This window comes from Apteryx mantelli, chromosome Z (genome assembly GCF_036417845.1).
Source record: "Apteryx mantelli isolate bAptMan1 chromosome Z, bAptMan1.hap1, whole genome shotgun sequence".
NCBI lineage: Eukaryota > Metazoa > Chordata > Aves > Apterygiformes > Apterygidae > Apteryx > Apteryx mantelli.
In genome coordinates, this window is record NC_090020.1 from 75,850,335 (window position 1) to 75,873,286 (window position 22,952).

Here is a 22,952-nt window from a genome sequence, read left to right on the forward strand (position 1 = left end):
TTGCAGTGCTGCTGGAGCGAGATGGGGAACATGGGCCTGGCTGCAGAGGAGCAAGCCCAGGAGTCTGACGCTCAGCGCTGGGAGTGCGGAGAGCAGCTGCACGAGGCAACAGCCCAGTGGGCTCCGCTACGGGCACGAGCTGCGGTGCCGAGGCAGGGAAGCAGGAGCAGGGGATGGCGCAGCCCCACAGCCTGCCCTGGCCTGGCTTGCCGGCGATCTCCTCCCCATGGCACGGACTTTTAGGCTTGCCACCCCCACCAGCCCCTCGCAGCCCTGCAGGGCTGCCCAGGGCCCACTGGACCCAGCTCAGGAGCAGCTCGGCCTCTGCTTTCAGGCAACGCACTGAAAAAAATACCTTAGCTCTACCTCAGAGGCCAAGGAGGGAACCTGGGTCTGAACGGGTCATCTCCTGCACTTGTGGGTTGGGTTTTCTTGCTGATTAGGGAGTAGAGCGCTGATTTTAGGATTATATTTTGTGACAACGTGTTTCAAAGCAAAAGCAACTCCAGCACTTGCAGCGGATGGATGCTTTGTGACACAAGTCATCAGGCCTTTAAATAGTTGCGGCACACGTGCACATGTTAAAATAAAGCAAGATAGCACTGTGATGTAACGTGGCAGCAAGGCGAGCGCAAAGGAAGTCATGTTCAACCGGGCGAAGACGCTCTCAGCTTATTATGGGGTTGTGTGTACCATATATAGTTGATCAATTAGTATGTAAATTAGTTTGCTTGAAGAGCAAAAGGGTGTTAAAAGCTGGCTTTTCGGAGGTGACACATGTCATTCCTCTGTCTTGTCTGCTGGCTGAACTCGGTAGCAATAAAGAGACATAGCTTCTATTTGGTTTGCTCTTTTGTGTGCCACCAAGAACAAGAACTCAAGGGCATGAATACAACAATCCTAAATAATAAACAGGAATTTCACTGAAATGGTTTCAATCAAGACAGCCGCTCTGGGGGCACCTAAAACCTGGGGCTGAGCCCGGTCTGAGTGGTGGTCCCTGAGGGACACAGCTGGATCAAGAGGTCCAGATGCAGCCCCAGAAAGCACGGGCAAGCCAATGCCAACCTCTGGGGCTGGGCTTCCTTCCCCGCTCAAAGTGCATCTGAGAGACAAGCAGCAGCCCAAGGCGCTAGGACATTCAGTTTTATTGAACACTTTAAATAAGCTGGGTATATATTACTAGCAATTATTATTAATAATAATAATAATAATAATAAAAAACACAAGAGTTTTGCATTCACCAGTGCATTGTGTGGGAGGGAGGAAAGCTGGCTCCCACCCTTGCTAGGGGCTGGGCGGCTTGGCTGTGCCGCAGACGGGCTCCTTCTCGCCCGGGCTGCTCCACGGCTGCCCGGGAGGCGCTGGCCGGCCCTGGGGGTGCCCCAGCTCAGGGGTGATACGGGAGCACGGCGGTGTCCCCTCCCAGGCACGGTGTCGGGGCAGGACGGCACCTTGGCCTCCCTGCCGCCGCCCCGGCTCAGCGCCCAGCCCACTGACCCGACGGTGGGCGCCGAGAAGCCCCAGCCCTGGAAATCCTCCCCATGCACTGCCCCGACGGGCACCACCCCTCTCCCGTGCCCCACCGCACGCCTCGATGCCTCCCCCCGTATCCGAGAGCAGGCACGCTCTCCACGCTTGTGGAGCGGCAGCGGGGACGCCCCCCAGCCCGACCGGGGCCCCCCAACACACACACATACACACACCGACCGCTCTGCCCCCCAGCCCCAGCCCGGCCCTGCTCAGCCCCCCAGCCGGGCGCGCAGACCCGCGAGGCCGTGGGGCCTCCCGGCGCTCCGGGGGGAGCAGTGCCGGAGGCGCCACGATGGAGCGGGGTCACTGCACATCCCTCTGCAGGAGCCCGCGGAGGGGCGAGCCCTTGGGGATGGGGCTCCCGCATCCGGGGCTTGAGCGGGGACAGTGGCGCTGCGGGGGACCAGCCCTGCCGCCCGGGGCGGCGCTGGCGCGTGCCCGAAACGGCGGTGTTATTGCACTTCAGCCCAGCAATGCCCCGGTGCAGCCCCGGGACCCCCAGCGGGGACCCCCGGGGCCGGGCACAGGCAGGGCAGGGGGGAGCCTTCTGCCCCCCCAGCGGCTCCCCGCACGCCCCTAAGGACGAACCCCACCGGGCCGCAAGCTCGAGCTCCTCAGCGGTGCCTGGCGGCATCACCATCGCGGCACCCGCCGGGGCAGCGGCAGCACCCGGGTGTCACGGCCGCCAGCAGCAGCCGGGGTCTGGGCGAGCGAGCCACGACGGACCGCGAGGACCCCCAGGGCTCCCGGACCGGCCCCACGCCGAGGTCGAGGGGGGGTCCGAGGGGCGCCCGGATGCATCCCCGGCCCCCGCGTGTCCCCAGCACTAGGATTGTGCTTCCGGCAGCTTGAGGCTGGGCTCCGCCAGGGCCGGCGCCTGGGGTTTCTGGTGGTAGAGGAGGCTCTTGGCCTCGCAGTTGAGGTTCTGGTAGCGCGGCGGGCTGGGGGCGGGCCGGTGGCAGACGGAGGCGAAGCTGAAGCTGAAGGGCCCCAGGCAGCAGCCGGGGCAGGCCAGCACCTCGTCCTGCTCCAGCACGGCGCCGGGGCTGTGCCCGGGCAGCATGGCCGCGCGCTCCGTCCGCTCCAGGGCCGCTGCGCAGGGGATGCTGAGCTCGGAGAAGCCGCGCTCCAGCCCGGCGCCCCAGGCGAGCGGCTTGCTCACCACCACGTGGTTGTTGTTGAAGAGGAGGCCGTTGGGGGGCCGCGGCTCCGGCGGCCAGGGCCGGGCGCCCGAGGCCGCCGTGCTGATGAAGTTGCCGTTGGGCAGCGGAGGGGGCTCGGGGCTGTCGGGGCCGCAGTCCATCTGCTCCTCCGCGGCAGGGCCCGGCGGGGAGGCTCGCCCCACCGCCTCCGGCCCCCCGCCCCGGGCCGGCGCTGGGAAGGGGCTGCGAGGCCGCGGCTCGGCGGCGGGGGCGGCGCGCGGGGGCCCCATGCCCAGCGCCAAGCCGCCGCGGCGCGGCAGCTCCGGGGAGGCGGGCAGCGAGTGGCACTTGCGCGGGGCCGCGGCGGGGGCCGAGAAGTCACACTGCACCTCCACGGCGGGCTCGGGCGTCACGGGGGTGCTGAGCTGCAGCGAGGCGGGGGGCGGCAGGTCGAAGGTGAGCGAGATGACGGACTTGCTCGGCGTGTCGAAGAGCTTGATCTTCCCGCCCTTCAGGTCCTCGCGCTGGGAGAAGGGGTTGACGCGCGGCGGCGTCTCCTTGGTCCTGGCCCCGCCGTAGGGCTCGGGCAGCCGCAGCAGGGCGGGCGATTTGGGGGGGAACATGTCGGACTGGCTGCGGGACAGGCGCTGGTCCGGCTGCAGGTGCTGCGTCCCCAGCTCGCGCAGGGGCGACTGCTCGGCGCGGCCTGACGCCCTCCCGGCTACCCCTGGGCAGAGGCACAGCAGCGGGTCACCGATGCCCCGGGGCTTCAGCGGGGTTGGCTCCTCGCTAGCAGCTCCCGGTACATGGCCGGGATTTGGGGCACCCTATGAGCTAGGGGTGCACCCACCCTGCACAGCCACCTTGCTCCTGGGCAGCAACACCCTTCTCCACCAGCCCCCGTGGCCTGGGCTCTCCCCATTTGTGCCTCAGCGGGGTGAGAAATAGGGGTCCATCCTGCACAACCCTCGTCTCCTTCCCCGTGGCACTGCCAGCCAGCTCGGATGCCAAGGGGAGGAGGTGACAGTCCCTGCTCTTTGCACCCATCCACGGCCTCTCCCTGGGGCATCCCGCAGAGCTCCCATAGCCAGGGCCATGCGCCGGGGCAGGGGCACCCACGTACCGTTCAGCACGGCCGCCGTCCCCGGAGCGGGCAAGCTCTCCCCGCCGACGAAGAGGGTGGCCCCAGCGCCCTCGGCCCCCAGCTGGTGCTGCAGGATGCCCTCCAGGCACTGTGTGATCTCCAGGAACGAGGGCCGGGATGTCGGCTCCATCTGCGGGCAGGACGGGTCCCAGGTCAGGTCCCTGAGTGCCCCCCTCAGCTCCCCATCATCTCCCCACACCCCTCCGCCCCAGGGGACGCGCAAGGCTGGCTGCGCTCAGCAAAGGCAGCTCCCGGCCTCTCTCTGCAGCCCCGGCACGGCACTGGCAGCGCTGCCCATCGGCACATCCCAGGCAGGGTGCAGGGCGCCAGGCTGCCCGGGGTGCCAGCAGTGGGAAAGGGGCAGCAGGGATCCCACACCGGGAGCGGGGAGCTTCCCCCGCCAGCCTCGCGCGGCCCCGGGCTGGCCTGCGGCAGACGCTCACACTGCAGCAGTGGAAAGCAAGCTGGAGGAAGGCCGCCGGGCAGTCGATTCCCACCATGTTGCGGAAAGTGGTGACGTCCAAGCCGAAGTCCTGTGCCGGGGAAATGAGGAATCGTGAGGCTGGGTCCAACGGGGGCACTGCAGTGCCCTGGGGGACCCAGCACAGCCTGGCCCACCCCACACTGCATGGACTGCGTGCCACCAAGGGCAGCAGGGACCCAGCAGCACCCTGCCACGAGGTCCCAGCACCCCAGGGCAAGAGGGGCGCCTGGGGTCACCCCAGGTGGGAGGATGCCAGGACACAGATCCCTCCTGCTCTCTGCCTGAACGCAAGTATCCCCCTAGCCCACCTCAGACAACTTTGGGCTCTGAGTGCACGTACTGCAGGCTATTAGCAGACAGCTTCTCTCCCCAGGCAGCAGCACCTTCTGCTAGGAGACATCATGGACATGGCACCCTCACCCTGAGATGCAGGGCAATGGGCCTCTGCTCAGCACAGGTTGCTGGTCCCCCTTGTTCAGCGAACCAGCCCCAGCACCGCCGCGCGCTGCCCTCCCGCCCCATCCCAGGGAGTCACCTCAGTGCGGGGCAAGTAGTCGGGGTCAGCGGGGACGCGAGCGATGGTCTCGCACAGGATGATGCCGTAAGCGAACACATCAGCCTGCAGAGAGCAGAGAGTCACAGGGCAGGTCTTGCAGCCCTGAGAGGATGTGGCCACCCTCCTGCTGAACCCACAGCTCCCCTCCACCCCAGGGATCAGCACGGGCAGTCCCTGTTATCCGGCACCCCTGAGCTGTGGGCTGCAGAGAGCCCAATTCCCTCTGTGCCTCTCATGTCCCTTCTCATCTCCAGCCGTCCCAGCCCATGGGCACCCCCAGGTCTACCAGGAACTTGCCCAGCAAATCGCCTGCCATGGCACAAGCCTGGAAAAAGCACCATGCGTGGCAGCCTCAGGGCATCACCTTCTCATTGTAGATCTCCCCTCGCAGCACCTCGGGCGCCATCCAGTATGGAGAGCCCACGACGGCCAGCGGCTCCTTCTCACTGCCCTCGCTGTGGGACACAGCAGTGATGTTATGGGCCACCCACAGCCCCTTGCCCTGGTCCCATGTCCCACCCTCCATCTGGGACAGCCCAAATCCCCATCTCCCTCTCCCTTCCTGGGCCAACCCTTCTCCTCCATGCACCCCCATCCACCCCATGAACCCACTGGGACCACCCACGCCACTCCCTCTCCTTCCCCTCCTAGCTAGCCCCCAAACATGTCCATCCACCTTGCGTGTCCCTGCCACCAGGGATGATCCACACCTCCCCCCATCCCTCCCTTTCTAGCTGGATCCCAAACATCCATCCCTCTCCTGGGTGCCCCCACTCCCGCTCCAAGCTGGCTGGAGGCCCCCTGCTCTGAGGACAGAGACGGGACAGGAGGACGCTCCCCACGCACCTGTAGGTGGGAATCTTCTCCGCCAAGCCAAAGTCGCCCACCACGGCCGTGTAGCCGTTAGCCTCGCAGCGCACCAGGCAGTTCTGGGGGCAGAGGAGGAGGCCCGTCACACTGTCCCACGGCTGCCCCACGGCCACCCCCGCCTCACTGGACACTGCTGCCCAGTGCCCCAGGACCGCATCGTTTCCTCCGGGAGGGCGGCCAGCTGCGATGGCCTGGGCAGCGCTCGCAGGCAGCACAGCGCAGCCCCTTGCTCCCCGGCGCGTGGGCATCCACCTGGGGCAGGGCTCCTGCAGGCTGGCCGTGCCCAGGCAGGTGAGCGTCAAGACAGGAGCTGGAAAATGAGGGCGGCGGGATGCTCCGTACCTTGGAGGTGAGGTCGCGGTGGAAGATGCCCTTGGAGTGCAGGTAGCGCAGGCCACGGGCAATGTCGAGGGCCAGCTTGACACGCATGGACCAGGAAAGGGGCACGGGGCTGTCCAGCAGCTGCTCCAGGTTCCCACCATTGATGTACTGATGAGAAGAGCCAGGCCGTCACGCTGCTGCATCCCCCCCCCAATAAAGCTGGATCCCCACATCTCTCATCACCTGCCTTCCTCCCCCTGCACACAGCATCCTGTGACTACCCACGGCACAGCCCCCCAGCAGACCCTGCCCTGCACATGTGCCACAGGGGAAGAAAACGCCCCCACAGCGATTCCCAGCCCCTTCCCAGGCCAGCCTGGCCCTGCCGGCGGGAAAGCCCCAGACTCACAGCTGTTGTCCTCCTCTCACCTCTGTCAGCGCGTGCAGCTGTCCCTGGTGCACACAGACCCCCATGAACCTGGGAGAGAGAGAGGGTCCTGAGGGTGGGCACTGCAGCGACCATCCCCATGGGACAGCCCAGCCCCAGTGGCCGCTCTGACTCCTCTAGACAAGAGCTGAGGACACATCTCAGGAAAGGGGCATCCTGTGCCCACGCGCTGGCCAGACCATGCCCCAGAAAAGGGGCAGCAGCAAGGCCTCGGGGGCATGGATGACGGGAGCCTGAGAAGAGGTCCTACCTGAGGATGTTGGGGTGCGAGAGACGGTTCATTAGCTGCACCTCTCGCAGCATGTTGCCCCGGTTGCTTGTCAGCTTGTTCATCTTCAGCACCATGATCTGCCCTGACTGGCGGTGCCGCACCTGGGAGGCAGGCGGAGGGGGAAGCTGAGCCCCGTGGACCTCCAGAGCCCCCGCATGCCACCCCTCTGCCAACCCCATGGCTGGGGCATGGACACCTAGTGCCCACCCTGAAGGCCCCAGACCCATCTCTAGCTGTGGGGGCTGGAGCCCAGCACTTCGCTTGCCCAGAGTGTGGGACCTCCCAGGAACGGGGGCATCTCAAAACATAGCAGCACCCCCAAAGACCCCAGTGATGATAACGCACAACACCACCCTCCCAGGGCCACCTGGCTTGTCCCCACTAGGCTACACCACCCAGCACTGCTGGAGAGGCAACGGCAGCTCCTGCAAGCCATGACGCCAACCCCACTGCGAGGACAGGCTGAGTGCAGGATCGGGCTGCACTGGGGAGGGGAGAACCAGCTGGCTTTCCTGGGCCAGCACCATGAGCCCAGCCGGACCCTGCCAGCACGAGGATGAGGGTGGAGGGGGCACGTTGGGCCCGAATGGGCCCCGGCGATGGCCGATGTCACCCCAGCACGCAACCCCAGCCCCAGCCCCAGCCCCATGGGGCACAGCGCTTGGGCAAGGCTGTATATTTAGCTTGCCCCAGCCGGAGGCTGTCATGTGAGCTGGGGGGCTGGCTCCCCGCCAGGAACAGCAGCTGGGAACGTGGCCAAGCACGGACACCCGCCCCGTCCTCCCGGAGCCCCCGGCGCACACGGAGCAAGGGACACGATCCCCGGCACCGCGCTGGGGGGCTGAGCGGGCACTGGGGGTCTCATCCGGAGCGGGCGCTCGGGGAGGGATGGGAGCCCCCTTGGAGCAGCTGCCGGTGGGGGAGCACCCTGGCCGGTGGCAGTGGCTCCCCAGCACAAACCGAGCCACACACGGAGACGCAGGCATTCCTCGGCACTGCCGTCAGCTCCCTGCTCTTGTCCTTTTTAGTCGATGCTGTTTGAAGCCGCTGTGCCGGTGCCAGCCCCTGGCCCGCCCCACATACCCCTACCCCAGGGATCGCCTGCCCGGACAAAACTCGGGGGGCTGGCTAGAGGCCCCGGGTCTGAGCGGCCAGCTGGAGGCAGGGTCGGGGAGCAGAGCCCCTGACCCCTTTCTTCCCCCCCCCACCGCGGCTGAGACCCCACGGCCAGCAGGGCTAGCCCCAAGTGGGTCTGTTTTCAGGACTGGGCTCCCGGCGCCCCTCTCCTGTCCTCAGCTCAGCACGGGATTGCCGCAGGCCACTCCGAAGGGGCTGCGTGCTGGCTGGTGGGGGCAGGAGCTCCCCACGTGCGCACTGCAGAGAGGGGGCATGGCAGCGACAAGCGTGCCCAGGATGGGACGGGCTTGCCCCCTACCCCCGTCCCCATCACATGGGGCAGGAGATTGTTGCTGCGGGTCCTCGGTGGCCCAGGCAGGCATTGGCTTGGGAACATTTGCCCTGGGGCACGAGCTGAGATGGGGACCCATGTAGCACCCAAAACCTGGGGGATGGACAGCAGCCCCCCCCCAACCAAAGGGAAAATTAGGCCTTTATAAAGATCCCTCACCATGTCCTGGTGCACCAAGGCCAACCAGCCCCAGGCAGGGTCAACGTAAGAGGCAACAGCCCAGCCTGACCCTGCCCTGCCACCACCGGCTCATCAAGTCTGCTGCGAGGCCCTGAATAATTCAGCAGCCGCCTGCCCGCGGGCACCGCACTCAGGTTACACCTGCATCACCTCCCCGGCCAGCCCCGGCCGGCCTGCCACGACCCCTGCCTCGAGGCCACGCGGAGGGGCAGAGATGAGGATGGACCCGGGACAGGCGGGGACGGGTTCCCACCGACGCCTGCCACCGCGTGCCCCCGCCACGCGTGGGGCAGGGGGAGGACAGGTGCCCCCATCCGGCAGCACCCCAAAGAGCAGTCGGGAGCTCAGGGGGGTGGCTTCGAGGGCGTCCTGCCCCACGTCGCCAGCCCTCTGTCCCCCGCTGGCGCGGTATCGGAGGCTGAGCAGATCGGCCGGTACGACGGAGGGCACGCTGGGGTGGCACGGAGGGTCCCAGGCAGGGCACCCGCCCGCTCCGTGCCAGCCGGCTCCCGCCGTCCCCGTGTCCCTGGGGCTCCCCGCGCACACAGGCAGGGCGAGGGGCAGCCCGGGCAGCTGCGCCCACGAGCAAGGCCGTTCGCATTAACGTGGCTCAGCCCAGCTCGGACGGCCGCCCCGTCCCCACCGTGGCGGCGGCTTTCCCTCCGGCCCACGCGGCGCGCAGGGCTGCCGGACGCAGCGTCCCAAACACGAGGCTCCCGGGCCGGTCCCAGGGGCTGTGCGTGCTTTAAGGAGGGGGCCTGCCTGGCCGGAGCGCTGGGCAAAGCATGGGGCACGGCGCCGGGCCCAGCTGATGGAGAGGGGCAGCTGGAGAGGCTGCGCCGGGCTCCAGCTTCCCGCGGACCGCCAGGACCTGCCCGGGAGCGCCCAGCTGCTGCCGTTCCCCCAGGCCACGGGCAGCCACCAGCAGCACGAGGGTCCCGCAGCCCAGCCAGCGGGGCCCCCCATCCTGGCCGACCTCCCAGCGCCGGCTGCTGCCTGGCAAGGCCCAGTGCTCCCGACTCGGCTCTCCTGACGGCAACGCTGCCTTCCCACGCCGAGCGGGGCTGGCAGGACCGGATCGGTCGGTTTGGCTGGCATGGGGAGCTGCCAGGCGCCAGCGCCTGGCTCGGCGGCAGACTCGGCGCCGTGGGCCTGCGAGCCGCGCGCCCACGACGGGAATGCCTCCCGGTGCGCACTGCGCTTGGCACGCAGCAGCAGCCCGCCCTGGGACTGGCCGTGTCCGGGCCAGGAGCAGCGTCCCTGCATCAGGGAGCAGCCCCCAGCGGATGCTGCCTCAGCCCCACGTGTCCGGGTTGTGCCCGTGGCCTAATTCCTTGCTAATAAGCCTCCTTCCATTGCAATCGGCTGGGTCAGATGCCGAGTGCAGCCGCAGAGCGACTAATGCCTTTAATCCTGGAGGAAGAGAATGACATGGGAGAGCTGCCGGGGGGAAGGGACGTCTGGTGAAAGCCCCCCGGGATTTCTTCCAGGGACCCCACCTCTCCAGCAGCAGGGCTGCAGGTCTCTCCAGCACACCCCTCTGCAGGGGGACCCCCAGCAACGCCAGCCTAACACCCAGGGGGATGTGTGGAGCCCCCCCAGAGCATCACCGGGAGCTGGAGGGAGACAGCAAGGGGTCCCGCGAGCAAAGCCGGACGCCAGCCCTCCTTGCACCGCACACCAACCGCTGCCACATCCCTCCAAGAGCAGCCGCAACAGGATCCCACGGCCGGGGGGACGGGCTGACACCCTGCCCTGGCCAGGCTCAGCTCTGGACACGCTGCAGGTGCACGGGGCAGCTGAGTACCCCCCGGCCGGCACAGTCCTGCCCGGTACCTGGCTCCAGGACGAGCCAGGCGCCCCAGCTCCAGCACGGTGCCTGGAGCAGGGAAGGCTGCAGGGGCTCCCAGGACAGTCCCAGCCCCATGCACCCAAGGGGCCAGGCCTTGCCTAGGGTGCCCCGCATCCCAAGCTTGCACGCAAGACCGCATCCCGCACTCCCCACGACCTGTGCCGATGCCTCCCTCCAGGCCAGCAGGGAAGGGGTTACGCTCTCCCCACTCGCACAGTGCCTGACCTCTGTTTACACAGCTGTGGCCAGGTACTAGCCCCATCCCGCATCCTGGACACCCTTCCCGAAGCAGGGGCAGTCCCGAGACACAGCAGAGCAGGGAGCGGGCCCGACCCCAGCCTACATCCAGGCCGGCCCTAAGGGGGTTTCCTTCTCCCCCCGCCAAGCCCGAGCGGGGGCAGGGAGCAGGCAGCGGCGATCCCCCGGGCGATACGCGTCCCCCCTCGCCTCTCCACGCTCTGGCGTGGCGCCCAGGCATCCCAGCGCATTCCCCAGAGCTGAGCTCAGCCGGGCAGCGCCGTGCTGGGGCGGTGGGCCGGCCGCCTGCCCCCACGCGAGGGCCGGCCAAGCCCCCTCCTGCCCTCTCCCCGTCCCCGCGACGCTCCCCGCGACGCTCCCCACGCCGCCCCTCCGCCGGGTGCCTCGGCGCGACGACGCGGGGTACCGCGCTCCCCGTCCCATCTGTTGCCAGCGCGGCGCCCGTCTGCCGAGCTGGGGGATGGGACGGGGCTGGCTGCAGCCCCAGCCTGGGCACAAGGGATCTGCGCTCTTTTAACGGCGGAAATTAGAGTCTTATTTAAAGAGCATGCTAATCAGCGCGAGCAGACGGCCGGTCCCTGCCCACAGCCCGCGCGCCCGTCTAGACTCAGGGCTCCCCAGGGCGAAGCCCCCACCTCCCTCCCGGGGCCCCGCGGCACAGCCGGCACCCAGGTCCCGCTCCGGGGAGTCCTGGCAGCCCGTTCCCTCCTGCGCCCAGAGCCCCGGCCCAGAGGCTGCTCCGCAGACGGGCCACCCCTCAACACTACCTTTCACACCTTGCCCCGGGAAGCCCGAGCCACTCCGGGAAGCCCGAGCCGCCCCGTAAAGCGAGGAGGGAAGGACGTGGTAGCAACCTCAGTGGGAAGCTACGGAGCGCAGGGCATTGGGAAGGGCGCTAACAACGCTGGCACAAATCCCACCGCTGCTAGGGACGTCTGGGTCCGAGTTCAGGGGGAGGCCAGTAGCGCAACAGGTCTTTTACTGGGTGGGACTGGAAAACCTGCTTGTGATGCAGAAAAGGCAGAGTCGTTCAAGAAACACTTCCTCTCAGGAAGCGAAAGGAGCCGGGAGCCAAGGCTGTGCTGCATGAGGGCTGCTAGCAACCGGGCAGGACACGGAACGCCCACCCCGAGGAACGTTTTGACGTAGCAGCTCTCACCTCTGGCACTCGCAGGAGCCGCAGCGCAGGGAGACCACGCGCCGGGGCAGCGCGGCCGTCGCGCAGGCGGCCCGGGCGCCACCAGCCCTGACCGCGCTAGCACAGGCCGGCACAGGGAGCACGCACGCCGCGAGGGCTAAGTGCCCCGTGACGGACCGGGAAAACTTCCAGTGGGTGCAAGGCCCGGGCTAGTCAGCACAAAGCGGTTCCTAGTGCTCAGGGCTCCCGATCGGCGACAGGGAGGCTGGGGCTGCCCCCAGCTTTGCTGCGGCCGGCTGACTGCGGCAAATTCACTTCCTCCCTGCCTGCCTCGGTTTCCCCAGCTGTGCTGTCTGTGTCATGCCACTCCACCCTCCTTCGTAAAACAAGGCAAGGTCCACCGACGAAGGGCACTAGATAAGAGCGAGGGAGTTGTGTCATTAGTTGCATTGGCAATTTGGGAGTAAATACGAAATCTCAAAGGTTGGCGGAGAAGCGAACAGAGACAGGGCAGATGACAGCAGGGCTGCAGTGATCACTCGAGGTCTGTCCGTGCAGGAAGGCTTTAATTGCAGCCAAACACCCCACGGCATGGTGGATATGGGGCGCTTACTCAGCTAAGCACACCAAAGGGCTGAGCCCTGGGAAGCCGCGGCTCTGGAGGACGGGGGTGCCGCTGTGCGACGCCGAGGCATAAGGTGCAAACAGCGCTGGATGGAGCGAAGACCTCTGGATACAGACCCAGGAGAACAAAGCCAGGATAGGACTTGTAGCCCTAGTGCCTGCTTTAGATTGGACACAAAAAAGTTGGAGAGGGATTTGGGAAAGAGCTGCCACCGTGGTTTAAGGGATAGAGAAAATGTCTGGCAGAAACCCACCAGGCTCAATCTGCTCAGTCTATCAAAGAGACAGAGAGGCGGCTCACTGCAGTGTCCGTGTACCCGAGAAAACCGGCGGGCCTGGCACCTCTGAAATGATGCAGAGAAAGGCAAGGGAAACCGGCTGCTCCAGGGAGAAACAGGCCCAGCTCTGGGTGAGCAGGGCATTAGTCAGGGACCAGCCCCCTGGGAAGAGGGCAGCCTCCGTCGCTGGCAGCTCCAGTCCACTCCGGACAGCCCAGGAGCTGCACTTAGCTGGAACAAGCTAAGGCTCAACGCAGGGGTGAGTTTGGGTATCCAGGGCTCAGACACGGTGAGCTAACGGGTCCTTTTGGCTGGACTGGTGTGGTGCCCAGGCTTTTCATGAGATGGGGGGGTACTGCAAGGCTGGAATGAAGCAGGACCCAGCAGCCGCATGGAGGAGGGAGCTGCAAGTACCCACAGCCCTGGAAAACACTACAGAAGCAAGGGAGATGGGAGGCAAAGGGGTCCTGTCCTGCCCTGCAAGGCTGTACCTTCCTCGCTATAACCCCTATCCTCCTCAGGGCCTGCGTCACACAGCCAAACCCCAGTGCAGATCTCAGGCCTGCCTCACAGTCCTGCTGAGATCTTGGACTCAACTCACTGCACGCCGCACGAGCACGAAGCCCCATCTGGCCCCCTCCTGCCACTGCCTCCTTCCCTGCACACGCGCTTCAGCTTCTGCTGCCCAAACCAGCTCCCACCCCAACCTCCACAGCTCCCCCAAATCCTACGAACATATGGCCCTGCAAGGATAAGAACAATTTGGGGGGAGGAAGATCATTTTGTGGGCTCCTGTAGGACCTGGAGAAGCAGAGACAGTGAGGCCAAGAGAAACTGGCCTGGCAGAGACATGGCAGCATCCATTATTAAAGAGCTATATCCACGCCTGACATTATTAAATGCTTCCCTCTGCTCCAAGATGCTGCCACTCCAGCCACACGCTTCAAGCCAGAGATCAATAGCAGGAACACGGCCAATGGAAAGGCCACAGGCTGAAGGAACAGGAGGGATCACAAGGAAAAGGGACCCCTCTGCACATCTGCCATAGCCTGGACCCTTCCACACATTTGCCACAGCCCCTCGCAGGTCTCCTGTGGCTGGAAGGAGCTGGGTCTCGGGATTTCCCGGCTCCCTGGGCTATGCTGGAAGTGACCCCAGGGCCGAGCCTGCTGGAGCAGCCGTGCCGGGGCACAGCGATCCGGCCAGCACACTGCACGTGGGAGCCAATCTGGGAGCCTGGCCCTGTTCAGGGGGTCAGCACGGCACTGCCAGGATCTCAGAGGCCGCAGGGGAACCCTGTCCAGCCCAAAGATGCTCTTTGAGGGGGGTGAAGCCACAGGAAGCGTGGCTTCGAGGTAATACTTGCCTGAAAGCTCGTGGCACCCTGAGCGACTCTACAGACAAAAACAACATGTGCACACACCTCCTCTTTGAAAGGGAGAGGCAGCCGTGGCAGCGGAGCAGAGCCCAGCCCCACGTCTGCCACACAGCTCCCCTCACACCCCACCGGCAGCACGTGGGCTGGCAAGGTACCATCACCCTGCACCTCCGCAACACTATTGCCTCGCCCTGGGGACCCTAAGCTCCACGCCAGCACCCATGCACCCCAAATCTGGGTGCAGGCCACAAGTGTCCCTGCTCCGGCAGCTCGCACCCCCCCCCCCCCCGAGCCACAGAGAGCTCCTGCAGGGGACAAAGGCGGCTCTAGGGCCACAGCCGGGGGGGGCAGACTGCGGGCAGCCCGCCAGAGGCCAGCTCCTGCGCTGCACTACAGCATCAAACTGCTCTCCCAGGCCCGGTCACCTTCAGCCGGCTCCAGCGGGGCGCCCCGCTCACCTCTGCTCAGCACAGGCTGGAGCAGGCCCAGCCCCAGGACTAGCAACACTGGAAATCACCTTGGACTCGCAGCAAACACTGCCTGCATCTCTTACCACAGGCACAGCCCAGCCCTGCGCCGGGCCTAGCAGGACCCAGGCTACAGGCTCTAGACAGGGGTCCCCTGGCCAAGCCTGCCTGCTGCCCCCCGGATGCCCTGGCCCCCCAGGCAGCCCCACTGCGACCCCGGCTTCCCAGCGCGCTGCCTTCCCCGGCTGTAAACAGACCTTGTGCTCCCCTCCCCCTGCACGGAGGGATGGAGGAACAACAACATCGGCAGGGACGGAGCTCCCCAGCATCCCAGAGCGACCCGGTCCCCAGCCCCTAAGTTCCTGCCGAGCAGCTTCAGCCCTGGACCCCTGTCCGGGCACCACCGCGCCCCGACGCGCAGGAGCTCAGCCCCCCACCCGTCAGTAAAGAGGTGGTGTGGGTTGCCTCCCCACCTAGCAGAGCTCCCCTCCCACCCAAGGGCGGCCAGCGGCACGGGGGACAGACCCGCCTTTTGGGTCCCACCAAGGCCTTGCCATGGATGAGGCGGGGAGGAGGGGGCTCACGAGGGGCCCCCGTTCCCCCAGGGCTGCCCAAACCCTCACCCCTCGGCGGCGGGGCAGCCACCCTGCCGCTGCCCGGTCCCGCGAGCGGGTCACCACCCCAACACCGGCCACCCAGGGCCCAGAGAGGGGCAGGGCGGCAGGAGGCCCCGGGGCAGGCAGGAGACCCCCGCGCCCTCCGCGCGCACCTTGAACACCTCGGAGAAGAAGCCGGCCCCGATCTTCTCGCAGTAGAAGTCGTCGATGCGCGCCAGGGTGGAGACGGCGCTGCGCAGCGCCCGGTACGAGGAGGGCCGCAGCCGCCCGCAGCCCGGCCAGGGCCCCGCCGCCTCCCCCTCGCCCTCCTCGGCGCGCTCCCCGCGCAGCGCCAGCCCGGGCCGCCGCGCCAGCTTCTCCCACTCCATGTCGGCCGCGCCGAGCACCCCCAGCGCCATTCACATCGCCCCGCCGCGCGGCGCGGCCCGGGCAGCCCCCGCGGCGCGGGCACGGGCGCGGGCGCGGGCGCGGGCGCAGCCGCCCCGGTTCGGCTCGGTTCGGCCCGGCCCGGCCCGGCGCGGCTAGCGACGGCGCGGCGGCGGCGGCGGCGCGGCGGGGCGCACGGCGCTCATGCCCGGGCGGCGGCGGCGCCCCGACCCCCGCCGCGGCCCGGCGCTGCGCCTCCGCCGCCCCGAGCGCAGGCACCGGCGGGGCGGAGCCGGGGCGGGGACAGCCCTTAACTCCTTGGGCACCGCCGCCGCCGCCGCCCGCACCGCGCCCCCCCTCCCGCACCGCGCCGCCCCGCCGGGGACCGCCGGCACCGCGGAGCCCCCCGCCCCGGCGGGCCGTGGGGGTCCCGCCCCCGCATGCACCGGCCCCGGCCCGGGTAGGGCTCGTGGGTGCGCAGCGGTCGCCTCCCCGTGCGCCAGCCACGTCCTGGCCGAAGGGGCCGCGGGCCCTGATCTCCCCACGCACCCGCCTGGATGGAGCCCGTGAGCACGGCGCTCTGTCACAGGGCCCCGGCCCGGGTGGGCCCTGTTGATACAGGCGCTGGTATGCCCGCGCGCTCATCGCCAGGACCGACCTGTGTATGCGGGAGTTTCTCCCCATACACCCACCTCTGCGTGGATGGTGCCCCTGAAGGGTCTCCCCTCCCTTACCCCAGCCCGCCCTCACCAGCAGGTACCCGGGGGAGAAGGGAAGGGCAGCCTTTTGGTGATGGCATGTTCCCCACAACCCAGCTGTTCACTTCACAGCTCTGCTTGTACCCATCCGTCAACTACTCTGGCCTCCCCGCGTCTCCTCCGCTGCAGGACATTTGGCATCCAGGGGACAGGTGGCTCTTTTGGGCAGTTCAGATCCAGTGGGCACCAGGCTTGAGTCCTAGATGGGAGACAGGCAACGCTGAAAGGAGACAGGAGCAGGGAAATTGCAGCTGGTGCTGAGGGAGCCTCAGGGTATATGAACACACAGTGGGGTCTATCTTGTCCAATGCTTCTTTCGCTTCTCATTTCTTCCTTTCCTCCGCTCTCTCACATCTCCCTGGTTTCCTTCTGCTTCTTGTTCTTACCCCAGGCCTTTTCCCTGCTCCCAGCTGATCTGTCCTGCCCTTCCTGCCCAGGGACTCCCTGCAGCTGGATCTGACCTTGCTCTGTCCCACACATTGCTCTGCTGCTCTCCTTGGCGTCTACCTGCCTGTGCTGGTACAGCCCTGCCCCAGCTGCCTTCCCAAGCACTGCAGCAACCCTCATGTGCTGCCCTGCCACAGCTCCCCACAGCTGTTTTGCTCCAGCTGTTTCCCTGAGCACAGCACAGCTGTCTCCCCACGCCCTGCCTAGCTCTAGCTGCTTTCTGGGCTGGCCTGCAGCCTCCAAGCATTTGCAGGCAGCCCCATAGCCATGTCCCCAGGTGACCACAGATCAGGGGCCTTGCTCCAAGCTCCAGCAGGGTAACTGCAGGGGGTGAGGATTAATCCTGCCCAGTGGAGGCGGCAATGCCTCTCTGCCACATGGAGTGTTTGTTAGCATGGCATTTTTGGCCAGAGCTCAGCTCCCAGGTACCACAAAACACAGCATAGGCACCAGGAACCAGGAGCTAGGAGCCCTGGCCTCTCCTCACCCCAGGAGAGGAGTATGACCTTGCACGTTAGAGCAGGAGAACTGAAAGCTGCCATCTGCCCCTCCAGGAATGCATGGTGTTGCCCTTATTCCAGGTCTGTAGAAGGGAGTGTGTCTGTGCAGGGCAAGTTTCCTGGGTGTGGGGAGATGGAGCTGGGGCAGAGCTCTGCCAGCCCCTGTCTCGCAGGGTCTGCACCATCCCTTTCCTCCGACAGCTCCAGCCTGGTGCCTCCACCTGCAAGGGTGATTGATGGCATGTGCCAGGGGAGTGGGGGAGGCTGCTGCTGCCTAAGCAGGCTGTGCAACAAGCCATGTTCCTGTGCTTCCTGTGCTTCACACTCTGGTCCTGCTGACAACAGCCCTGCAGAATGACAGGAGCAGCTTTACAGGTCTTGTGCCATGGCTACACAGGAAGGGCATGGAGAAAAGAGACCAGTCTTTGCGTGAGGAGATAGGGGAAGTATGCTGGGCTGCAAGCTCTGCCCTTCCAGCACAAGATCCAGCTGCATCTGCTCCGAAGGCAGCCATATCCTTCCCTTCCTGCCCTGGCTCAGCCCTGCTACTCGAGAGGCCTGAGCATCCTGCTGCACCCAGAGCCTGGTGACCTTCAGCTCCTTTGTGGCATAAGGAGCAGCACAGAGGAGCAAAACCAGCTTAGTTGGGGCCAAGACAACACAGGGGCAAGGATGCAAGCAAGCATTGCCACAGTCCAGGGATAAGCACTTCTACCCGTCTGCCCAGGCAGGACAACGCTGCCCTAGGATGCTTGGCACCATGGCCTTTGCATGCACCTTCTCCCATTCCCTCGATTGCATGTGAGCAGTGGCCCTGCAAGAGACAAGGCAGCTCAGCAGGGATACAGACTCCTCTTGCAGAGGCATCTTGCAGAGAAGAGCTCACAGGCACTGTCTGTTTAGGGCTCCTGCTGCTTACAAGTGACTGGGTTTACATCCAATTAAGCTGTAAAGGATAAATTAAAGCCCTGGAGACAACCCCGACTGTGGAAATTGCTGCTGCAGGATTTACAGTCCCTTCCTGCATCAGCACCAGTAACTCTACTGTGCTATTTCTGCCCCTGTGTTATTCTGTTCCTGCCTGACACAGCAGTGTTGAGCTGAGACATGGCCAAAGGTCCCCACTGCCACAAAGCCCTCCCATGATGCAGGCAGGTACGGTCTTAGCAGCTGGGTGCAAAGCAAGGCTGAGCCTGCAGCAAACCATGAACTGAGCTCCTCAAGCCCTGGAGAGGGAAAGGAGGAAGCAGGTCTCCCTGACTGTGCCCCTGCAGGGGAAGTGGAGGGGGACTGTGTCCTCTTTGCCCTTCTCCATCTGGGCTTCGCACCATCCCCCCCTCACGAGGAGAAGGCTCAGTGCTTAACAAACAACACCTCCCTTCTGCATGCATGGTGGGGCTGGCACACCACCCAGCTGCGAGGCTGTTGTGAGGCAGCAGGGGCAAGAGCCTTTAAACAGCCCAGGGAGATCAGTGCTCGGAGAGACACAGGGGCTGTGGGTGTCTTGTCGGGAGCAGGGCACTCCATTGCTGCGGTGTGGTAAGGCTGCATGCAGGGCACCAAGGGGTGCGGGGGGGTTTCCATGCGGAAAGCCTGGTGCTCACTGCACACCCATCTCTACTTCACACCAGCACCTGCTGCACTGGGTCCTTGGGGATGGACCAGTGACAACCCATCCTGAGCCAAAGGCTTGCCCTGCTCAGTGCCCAGGACCAAGATCTGGAACAGTCCCCTCCTCTGCATTCATGTGCAAGGAGCCCAGCTGTACATGAGGCTCCTCCTCAGCAAACACACAAAAAAAAGGTGCACATGGCTGGTGCAATTGTGTGTGTGTGTCAATGTGGGAAAAGAGATGAGGTTGTCAGAGGAGAGGACTCCACCCAGAAGGTCTCAGGACCTGCCCCTGTCCTGCATGTTCTCCAGCCCCCTGCTTATGAGAAGGACAGACAAACATCTCCCTCTCTTGTCCCATATCGCCAGGAAGGGCTGGGTGGGAAATGGGAGAGGAGGACACAGTAGGGTCCGTTGCAACCTATTAGAAGGCTTGGACAGTGCAAGGAGCCCAGAGTACGTGAAAGAAGGTCCCAGCCTCAGTGGTTCAGGTGCAGCCTGGTTATGCCCAACGGCATGCAGTACAGGTGATGCAGCGGGACTACATTTCCCAGCAGGCCCTGTGCTGCCTACTTCAGCAAAGGCAGGGAGGTGCACGCTCTGCACCTCGTGCCATGACTGCAAGCTGCGCAGCCCATATCCAGCTGCGAGCAGGGGTTGGTACAGTCCCTGCTGTGCAGGCACGTTGCTGCCTCTCTATTCCCTTCCTAGCACTCCAGCTGCAAGGCCAATGGGGGACCATCTGCAGTGGGAGGGCTGCAAAGATTTGTTTTGTCACTAATTTTCTATGAGCAAAGTCAGCCCAGTATCAGGCATGGCAGCGTTTGCTCACTGACTCCTATTATCATCCGTTGATGCTTCTCACACTTGGGTGCCAGCACACTGACATCTGCAGAGGCAACATCTGCATCCTACCCCCATGTCTCGCAGGTGGTAAGTGTTTTCAGCTCCCTGCTTTGCCTGTCCCCAGACATGCCCCAGTACCTCTGCCAGGAAGCACGATGAGACTGCTGAGAAATGAGCAGCCAATGCTTGAGCCCAGCTTAGCAGGTGCCTGCTGGGAGCCCTGGGGGATGTGCTTCTGAAAACACTGAAAATATTGAAAAAACACTGAAAAAAGAGGGATAGGAAGCCCTGGCCATGCCTGCACCATCTGCAACCCATGGTGACACGGCACGCAGCCATGTGAGCGCGTCTAAATCCTTGCAGTGAACCAGCACTGCAGAGAGCTTCACTGGTCACCAGATGCCCAGGCCTCGTGCCTTGTGCCAACCAAATAGGGGAAATCTTTAATGTTGTAGTCTCCAGCATCTCCCACCCTGGTCTTCATCCAGCTTGTCTTGCTTATCTTTCAGTATGTGCCATGCTCCCATCCTCCTCCAAGGCTGCCCAGCTGGTAGCAGAGCTGCTCCTTGCCCTCCTGACCTGGACCTGGGCAGTCAGGCTCTCAGCAGCTACACACTCATCCTGGGAGGCTGTGCCAGTCTTGCTCCATTCCCTTCCCCTTGCCAGGCTATTAGTAACACTCCCCAGCCACAGTGCAGCATCCCTGAATTGCTTGTGGTTCTGCCAGACATAAGCCAGGATCAGAGACGGCAAGAAGCTGGTCTGGCTGCAGTGGTGGGCAGAACAGGACCACATCAGAGGCCAGCACAGGGCAGCTTTGGTGAGCTGGGGAGCAGTCCTGTGACCCACACACGGCCAGCTGCAGGAGAGCAAGGCAGACAGCAAGGCCTGGTGTGCTCAGCAGGGCTTGGCCAATGGTGTTGAGGAACAGCCTTCACCTGTGGTTTGTCACTGTCCTTTGATCTGCATGGCTTGCCATTCCTTCGGGGAGGAACTCAAAAGCCGCACAGTGATGTACAGGGAAAGGCCAGTGAGAGTGTGCATAGCTCAGCACAGTGACTGCCAGGGACCCTACAGTAACAAACCAGCATGCATAGCCCACCCCAGAGACCCTGCGTTAACACACCCAACATCCTCAGCCTTGATCTGTCTTCCTTACCCATCCTAGATCAGAGAAAAGGACACCCTCCTGGAAGAAAGCAATGCATCAGGCTGGGAAACTGTTTGCCTGCGGGCTCTGAACAAAGACTGGTCAGGAAGGGTACATCCCACCCTGGCCACAGCTACATTGATGAGAGAGATGCTCCCAGCCCCTTCTGCTATCTTGCCCCAACTAGAGTCCATGCAGCCCTGCTTATTCTCCCAGGTGCCTGAGCAAGAGGTAGGTGCTGCAAGAGGCTCCTCCACCATCAAGCCAGCAGTCACTCAGGCTACACCTCTCTGAGTAACTCACCTGAACAGGCACAGGCCTGAGCATGGTCCTATAATCAGCTACACCATTTAGTTACCAGCATACTCTCTGGCATAGTTTCGGACTGTGCCACGTAGGACAGGGCTCGTTTTGGGGAAAGTCACGGGCCAGGATAAGTCCCAATAGGAAGCAGGGACACCGCCACTTCAGGGGAGAGAGGAGAGTTCAGCCACGTGCTTGGCCTTGGGCGACCACTGCCTTCCCATTCAGCTTTCCCCTAGCTGCATGCTGGGGTGCAGAGGAGCAGGGTGAGGGTGCTGAGATTTGTGTGGTCACGGGAGCCTTTCTCCTGTAGGTTGCCAGAGCCAGGGCCAAGTGGGCAGCAAGGTGCTCTGTCCACCTTCATGGGGTGTTGGAGGGGCCAGAAAGCAGAGCATCAGCTCTGCACCAGGAAGACCCTGTGACTGGGGGCACTTCCCACCCCCTTCCCTATTCCCCATGACCTGTCCAGACCCCTGGCCAAGCAGAGCAGGCTGGGGCAGCACAGGCTGGAGCACAGCCCAGCGCCAGGAGGGAAGGCGGCTGCATTGCATTCAGCATGGAAGTCACTGTTGTGCCACTGCTTGCAACCAATTCAGTCACAGCTCTTTATTGCTTCTCTTGGCTGCTGAAAATCTCATCAGGTTTAGTGAGCTCTATGTGCAGTGCTGGCAGCATTTCTCATCTCCTGCCCTCTCCCATGAGACAAGGCACGGCGAACTCTGAGGAGGTGAATCAGCACACTTCAGGGGTCCTGAGCTGAAAAACCTTCCCACACCCTTGAGTACATGGATGGGTCCAGCACAGACCTGGCAAGGTGTGCCAGGGTCTGCCATGAAGAGACATGGTGTGAGGGAAAGGAAAAGAGGTGTGTTGCTGGGGCCACCTCTACAACACAACAGGGCAAGGGAAAAGGGCTGTCCACATGCAGCAGCCTTCTACCCCGCAATGGGTGAAAAATCAGGAGGGAAAGTGGCTCCACTTCAGCCGTGTTAGTGGGGTACATGCGAGGTCAAGGATGCCAGGCCGGCAGCAACCAGAGCAACTGGAGGCAGTGCCGCCTAAAACTGGGGTCTCTGCAGGCCCCAGCAAAACATGGAGCTGAGCTGAATGAAGCAGAGTCTAGGTCTTGCTGGGCTTGTGCAGCACCCTGAGCACTGGAGCCCTGTTCTCAGACAGCACCTGTATATGCCACTGTAACATATTAATGACTGTGATTGCTGTGGCCTAGTTTCTGTCTGCCTGTGTCACCGGTGGCTGGCCACCCCACCCTGCTGAGCCCTCGTTCTGCGGTGTCTGGATTGTGCCAGCTCTGGACAAACTGGTCTCCTGGGGTAGCTGGAGTCAGGAAGAGACCCGATGCTGCAGTCTGTGGGTGAGCCAAGTGTGTCACCACCAGTCCAGCGCCTGAGATGCAAGCCACACCATGACACATCTGGAGTCCTTGTTTATGGGACATTCAGGAACATCCATGTGGATACCCTGTAGCCTGGGTTCTCATGAAGAAAAGCCAGCACAGGCACCATCTCACCAAGCTCCCCGGGGAAGCCCTGACATCCTCCTCCCATCCCAGGTGGAGACTTAACTTTCCCCCATGATCCGGGGCAAAGCAGCATCCACCCTCTCTCCCCACCACCTCCCACCTGGTAACCTGTCTCTCCAGCCTGCTTGTCTCATGGCAGACAAAGCAGGCCCTGGGCTCTGCGGGATTTCTGCTGGCAGAGTGGGAATGGGACCGGAGGGGACAGATCCCCCGTGGGAGCTGTCACATGAGATGGGACTTTTCCTTTGCCCCCAGGTCAGCCATGGCCCTGCCCTAGATCTGCTCAGGATCTTCCCCTTGGCTTGAATCTGGGCTGGAAATGGAAATGATTTTATGCATGTATTTATACAACAAAGGCCAGCTGCTCCCTGTGCTCTGGGCACCATGCCATCCTCACCACTC

General features: G+C 64.2%; 1 protein-coding gene across 1 annotated transcript; it reads right to left on the reverse strand.

Moving 5' to 3' along the window:
- Nucleotides 1–1,132: 1,132 nt before the first annotated feature.
- Nucleotides 1,133–15,443, reverse strand: TESK1 (testis associated actin remodelling kinase 1). Its single transcript, XM_067315460.1, has 10 exons — nucleotides 15,182–15,443; nucleotides 6,749–6,870; nucleotides 6,480–6,528; nucleotides 6,072–6,218; nucleotides 5,706–5,788; nucleotides 5,224–5,314; nucleotides 4,839–4,922; nucleotides 4,263–4,352; nucleotides 3,799–3,949; nucleotides 1,133–3,402 (listed from the first exon to the last, which is right to left on the reverse strand). The coding sequence occupies exons 1-10, from the start codon at nucleotides 15,425–15,427 to the stop codon at nucleotides 2,360–2,362; spliced, it is 2,106 nt and encodes a 701-aa protein (XP_067171561.1). The 5' UTR covers nucleotides 15,428–15,443; the 3' UTR covers nucleotides 1,133–2,359.
- Nucleotides 15,444–22,952: the final 7,509 nt, after the last annotated feature.